Source organism: Capra hircus, chromosome 11, assembly GCF_001704415.2.
Source record: "Capra hircus breed San Clemente chromosome 11, ASM170441v1, whole genome shotgun sequence".
Lineage (NCBI taxonomy): Eukaryota > Metazoa > Chordata > Mammalia > Artiodactyla > Bovidae > Capra > Capra hircus.
This window is the reverse complement of record NC_030818.1, coordinates 20792431-20798430: the sequence shown is the minus strand read 5'-3', so window position 1 is coordinate 20798430 and position 6000 is coordinate 20792431. Positions and strand designations below refer to the sequence as shown.

General features: G+C 45.3%; 1 protein-coding gene across 2 annotated transcripts in view; it reads left to right on the top strand.

The window, feature by feature from the left end:
* HNRNPLL (heterogeneous nuclear ribonucleoprotein L like) overlaps positions 227-6000 on the top strand; it is a 38828-nt gene continuing 33054 nt past the window's right edge. For both annotated transcript variants that reach the window (XM_018055141.1, XM_018055140.1), the window contains exon 1: positions 227-1504. In XM_018055141.1, coding sequence (XP_017910630.1) covers positions 1316-1504 — 189 coding nt within the window. In that variant the 5' untranslated portion in view covers positions 227-1315. The remainder of the gene's footprint in view (positions 1505-6000) is intronic.

Sequence of the window (6000 nt, the reverse complement as noted above, 5' to 3'; positions counted from 1 at the left end):
TCTCCAAGCGCTTCTCGGCCTTAAAACAGAACATCCTAATAGGTAGGTATAAAGGGCCCTATTACAAGATGAGAAGAAGCTTGCGGATGCCTCAGGTTTCCACAGAGGAAATGAGCTCTGTGTGGTCCAAAAGGCAGGCACTCTTGATAGGCTTTCTTATCTCCCCAAAAGAATAAATGATCATGTGAAATATGAAACAAATAGATCGCCCAGAAAGGAAAGGATTGGGATGAAACTTCATATGGAAGTTTGAAATAAGTCCTCAGTATCTTCAGGAAAGAAGGGTCTAGAAGACCCAGGAGTGCTAACTGATCAAACGGACAGTCTCCCCAGTGGAGCGTCTTCCTCAGAGTTGCACCTCAGGAAATGTTGACTGTTCTGGAATATCTAATTAGGGGAGGTGAGAGAGTCCGCCCACTTGTATCAGATTTGAACATAACATGGGGAGAAGGCTACTTTCACGATTCTAAGCTCTTTTCTCTCTTCACCCCCTGTAGTTTCAGTGCTGTGTGAGGTGTATCGGCAGGAATGTTCTCTTTTGAAGAGAAGTAATAAAAGCATTTAAATTAGCGGGAGGGTGGTTAACACCCGCAGCTCTGGCCCCACAGGACGCCTCCTCGTCCGCTGGGGTTCACTCCGCACCTCCCCTAGGGCTGGCGCAATAGCGCTAACGGCCCCGGAGTAGCAACGGTTCCCGCGCAGCGCGCGGCGGGCGTTACGCGGTCAGGACTTGCAGGCCAGCCGCAAGTTCAGAAGGGCTTGGGAGGGGGTAGGGGGACGAGGCCGGTCCGTGGGCAGCTTTTGACGAACAGTCCTTACAGCCAATTGGAAGCCTGGTCGACTTTCCCTTCTGCCAATAGGGAGCGAGGCCCGGACTGGGGAGGGGGGCGCTTCCCGAGGGCTGCGGCTGGATTCGATCCCGGGCTGCTGCCTTGAAGGCGGGGGCGGAGGCTCGGCCTGGGCGGCGAGGAGCGGATTAGGGGAGGAGGGAAGACCGGAAGCCACGGTCGTGTCCCCATCCTTAGATTCGCTCCTCCGGGCTGGGAGCGGAGACGCAGGAGGAGGGAGAGGCTGGATGTCGGCCCCGTGATAAAGGGGAGCGGCTGCTCCGGAGCCTTTTCCCGGGGCGCCTCCTCATCCCGCCAGCCCTCCGCAGCCACCCGGCTCCTGGGCGCGGGACCCCCGCGGACGATTCGTCCGCGCAGATCTTTGCTGGAGAGGCGCTGCTGGTGACGGGTACTGGCCGGCGGCGTCCGAGGCCCGCGCCCCGCCGCCACCCCCACCGGCCTGCCGGCCGGTCCCTCTGGCCGCCGCCATGTCCTCCTCCTCATCCTCCCCCAGGGAGACGTACGAGGAGGACCGGGATTACGAGAGCCAGGCCAAGCGCCTCAAGACCGAGGAGGGGGAGATCGATTACTCGGCCGAGGAAGGCGAAAACCGTCGGGAAGCGACGTCCCGGGGCGGGGGCGATGGCGGCGGCGGCGGCCGGAGCTTCTCACAGCCGGTAACAAAGCGTGGCGCCCCGTCAGCTGAGTCTGGCGGCTCCCTGGGAAGCAGGGCTCCGCGGCTGGGACTCGGCCTCGGGGCCTCTCGCCCTCCTCGTTTTCCCGTTTTGCGGCGCTGACCGGGTCGGGAAGCGCCGACTCTTCTCTTTCGGGCTTTTATTCTTCGTCCTACCTGTTTCCAGCATCCCGAACGCGAGTCCGGCCCCGGCCTGGCCGCAGGCCCCGCTGCGAGTCCACTGCCGGCCCTGAACTTAGGGAGGGTCGCGAGCGGGGGGCGGCGCGAGGCGTTGCTTCCGCTCTGGGGGGCTCTGATGCGCGAGTAGCCCTTTGTTAGTTTAACTCCTCAGGCGGTTGACGGGCGTCGGACAACCGGTTCCCTTCAGCCCCTAGCCCCCAGCCTGCAGCATCCGCGCGCTGGTCTAGATCGCAGGATGGTGGCGTCGGTTCCGCCCAGGGATCTCTAAGCCTAGATGCTGAGGAGAGCCTCGGCTTAGTGACAAATCACGCTGTGGGGCTTACAACCCAGTTCCCCTCAAGGTTTAATTAAAATTTTTTTATTCCTGCTAGGCCTGGCGCGCATGCTTTGCTCCCCAGTTTCATGGTTATTGCTCAGTACAGTTTTCGGCTCTTCGATTAAAAATAAAATGTGTTGGCAGGTGTTCGCATACCGCCACTTTAAAGTAAAAGGAATCTTAAATCTCAGTTTTTCCTGGGCAGTTTGTTCCCAATTTGTTCCATAAAACTGAAGTCAGAACTGCATCAGACACACGTTCCGAGATTCTTGTTTTTCGCATCAAAAAGCTTAAATAGAGGCAGAAGGAATGTGAAAATCGTTTCATCTGGAGCAAGTGGTAACTCAACTTCAGTTGAATGGAAACTTTAAGGACGCGAAGCAAAGAGAAAGTTTTTTTTTGCCATTTTTGGTGCACGTAAGCTGTCCTTATGACTTAGGTGTTCTTTAAACTTGTAACACATTCTGATTAAAAAAAAAACTACCTGAAATTTTCGAAATTGTGCACATATGTTCTAATATCAGATTAAAATGTTTTTCACCTTTTATAAGAGGCAAATTGGAAGTCAGAAGTCTTTCAGCTCTTGTTTGCATTTTAACGTAAAAAATTCTGGTCAGTAGAATGTAGAGTTTACAAAGAGGATAATGTTGCAAGACATTTAAAAAAGGAACTTTGTCTTCCTCTAAATAGTTTTCGTATGGCTAGATACTGCTTTCAACTTCTGTACCTAGCTATTTGGAATATTCAGACTGTAACTTGAAAGTGTGAATAAAAGTGCATTTCTTCTTAGGAAGTTTCAGTTCAAAATCAGCTCCATCGTGGAAACTGAAAACAGAAATGTTGGAATATTATAACTGATATTTAGATGCATTGAATCAGCATATTTCTTTTGCGAAAAGGCTTGGTTGAGTTTTTGTGCGGCGGCGTGAAATGTCTTCCATTGAGAGTCTTCAAGATACTTTAACCAGTTTAGGAAAAACTGTTTTTGAAAACAGATTAAATATTAAGCCAGTACTATTATTTTAGATGTTAGGAAGAAAATAATGTATAATTAATACATTCAAAGTGAGTTGTATTTAGTAGTGGAAGTAGCTCTGGGCAGGGCTTGGGGAGTCAGAAATCTTAGCTAGGATACAATGTGTGACCTTGGTAAAGTCAGTTAACTACTATTCCGAGTTCTCTTTGTAAAATGTGAAAGTTGAACTTTGTGCTTTCCATACCTGAAGTTGTAATTCAGTCGTTGATCTAATGCAGGCAGGAACTAATGTATGTAGATTGAGTTATAAATTCAGATTTTATCTGCTTTTTTTGTCTTAGGAAAGCGTGAATTGCTTTTATTTAATAGTAGAGCCAATACTGCACTGTTGAATCTAATGAAGGATTATTTTTCCTGTTTTTAAACATTTTTTTTCATGTAATTTTGGAAACTTTTGAAATCATTGCAGTTGTGGAAACCTGTACATAATAAAACTTTACTAGGACAGGAATGCCCTGAATAGAAATTTATTGTCTAGTGCATCATCATTCAGAAATATGGTAATTCATCTAACTGAGAAGGGTTTGACTCCACCTCAGCCTAGCCCCAGAAGTCTTAGTGATCAAACTGTTTAGATAAATGCAGATTAGGTACGATGATGGGTAACCTCTTCAACACTAGCTGGAAGATTGTAAAAGTGTGCAGTAAGACTTCAGAGATTTACGTTGTTTGGCTTTTCATGGGTTTTCTTGATTCTTTAATAATAACTAAGTTTTATGAGGATGTATTTAAGAGAAAGTTTATACAAATGCTCCTGATTTAAAGATGAATTAGTCACTGTAAATGATGTTTTTAAGGTGTAAAGAGAAATAAGTTTGTAGTTTGGATATGGGAAATTAAGACACTTCAAATTTGTGTCTTTTGTTGCTCTGAAGAGCGAAAACTCCCAGAGTGTTTGCATTCTTTGGGCTACATTTTGAATAAAGCTTATGGAGGTTCATGCTGTATATTGTACAATTACTTTATCCTTGTAGAATAAATTGTGTTCTTAAATTTAGCAGGTATGACCTACAAGATCATATTAATAGTAAATATCTTTATCTGCTTCAGTTCAGTTCAGTTGCTCAGTCATGTCCAACTCTTTGCGACCCCATGAACTGCAGCACGCCAGGCCTTCCTGTCCATCATCAACCCCTGGAGTTTACTCAAGCTCATGTCCATTGAGCCAGTGATGCTATCCAACCATCTAATCCTCTGTTGTCCCATTCTCTTCCCGCCCTCAGTCTTTCCCAGCATCAGGGTCTTTTCAAATGAGTCAGTTCTTTGCATCTGGTGGCCAAAGTATTGGAGTTTCAGCTTTCAGCTTTAGCGTCAGCCCTTCCAATGAATATTTAGGACTGATCTCCTTTCGAATGGACTGGTTGGATCCCTTTGCAGTCCAAGGGACTCTTAAGAGTCTACTCCAACACCACAGTTCAAAAGCATCAATTCTTTGGCGCTCAGCTTTCTTTATAGTCCAACTCTCACATCCATACATGACTGCTGGAAAAACCATAGCTTTGACTAGACGGACCCTTGTTGGCAAAGTAATGTCTCTGCTTTTTAAGCTGTCTAGGTTGGTCATAACTTTTCTTCCAAGACGGAGAGTTAATTTCATGGCTGCAGTCACCATCTCTAGTGATTTGGGAGCCCCCCAAAAAACTTTTCAGAAAGCAGCTAGATTTCAGAATGTTAGCTCTTCACTTGACAAAACCAATTGAAGAATTGGGAGGTTACTTAGAAATAATTCTGCTTTTATAAAGATTGGTATCAAAAATTTATGGAGTACTAATTCACTTTAGAGACTTTTAAGTTTTTCTTTTACTCTATTCTGCTAGTGACTAAAATCAAAAATTGTTAAAGTGATTGGTGATGAGGTGAAAGTTAAAGTTTCTCAACTTTAATAAATAGACCTGTAAGATGGCAAAATGCCAAGATAAAAATAAGGATCCAGGATTTCCAAACAGAATATTCTGTCTGCCTTACATAAAGAATCTCATTTGAATTTTAGACACACTATTATCTTAAGCTTTAATGATCTGAATTACAGTGATGATGCTGTGATGGCTTATTGGGATGAATATAGAATGGGAGATGGGATGAAGTCACTTTGTTAGCTCCCACAGGAAGAGTTTAGACTGTGACAGTGAGCATAATAATTACACCCTGGAGAATAAAAAAGTTCACGGATGTGTACCTCAGAGGTAAGTGCCAGAGCCTCGAGGCTTCTGTAGCAGTAATGTCCTGTGTCTTATTTAGCTAAGCTGCTGCAGTACAGTGAGAATTTTAGGTTTAGTTTTGGGAAGTAAATGAAAAGTAGTAGGTTCTGGGACTTCCCTGGCGGTCCAGTGGCTTGTGCTTCCACTGTAGGGAGCTGGGGTTCAGTCCTTGGTCAGGGAACTAAAATCCCATGTGTCAGGCAGCAGAGCCCCCCCAAAAAATTGGTAGGTTTTACTGCCTTTTGGTTTTAACAAGTGACTGTTTTTTCGTGTTAGTACATAAAAGTGAAAAGTGTTGTTAAGAGAGCTGTAAGCCCAACCAAAGCAGGTGTGTTGGCTCTGCTACCAGCATGCTTTGTGACTTAATCTCTTTGGAACTCAACTTGCTACCTATCACATGAGATGGTTGGATTAGAAATCCAACCAGATGATGATCACTGTGATCTCTTAGCTCATTAAAAAAATAATACTTGAGCCCTATCATGTGCTAGGCGCTGTTCTTGGGGATATAATAGTTAAAAAAATTCCATATTAAAAAATGTATGATTCTGCATCAATTAGCACTTTATTTTCCCTCTGTGAAATTGAATACAACTTTCAAAGCTTGCAGTTGCAGCCACAGCACCAACTCAGGTGAGCTTAAACAAAACAAAAAGGGGTATAGGGAGTTTATTGGTCCATATAACTATGAATGCCAAATTGTGGCATAGTTTTAGGCATTTTGTGATCTAGGGATTTAGATGAAGTCA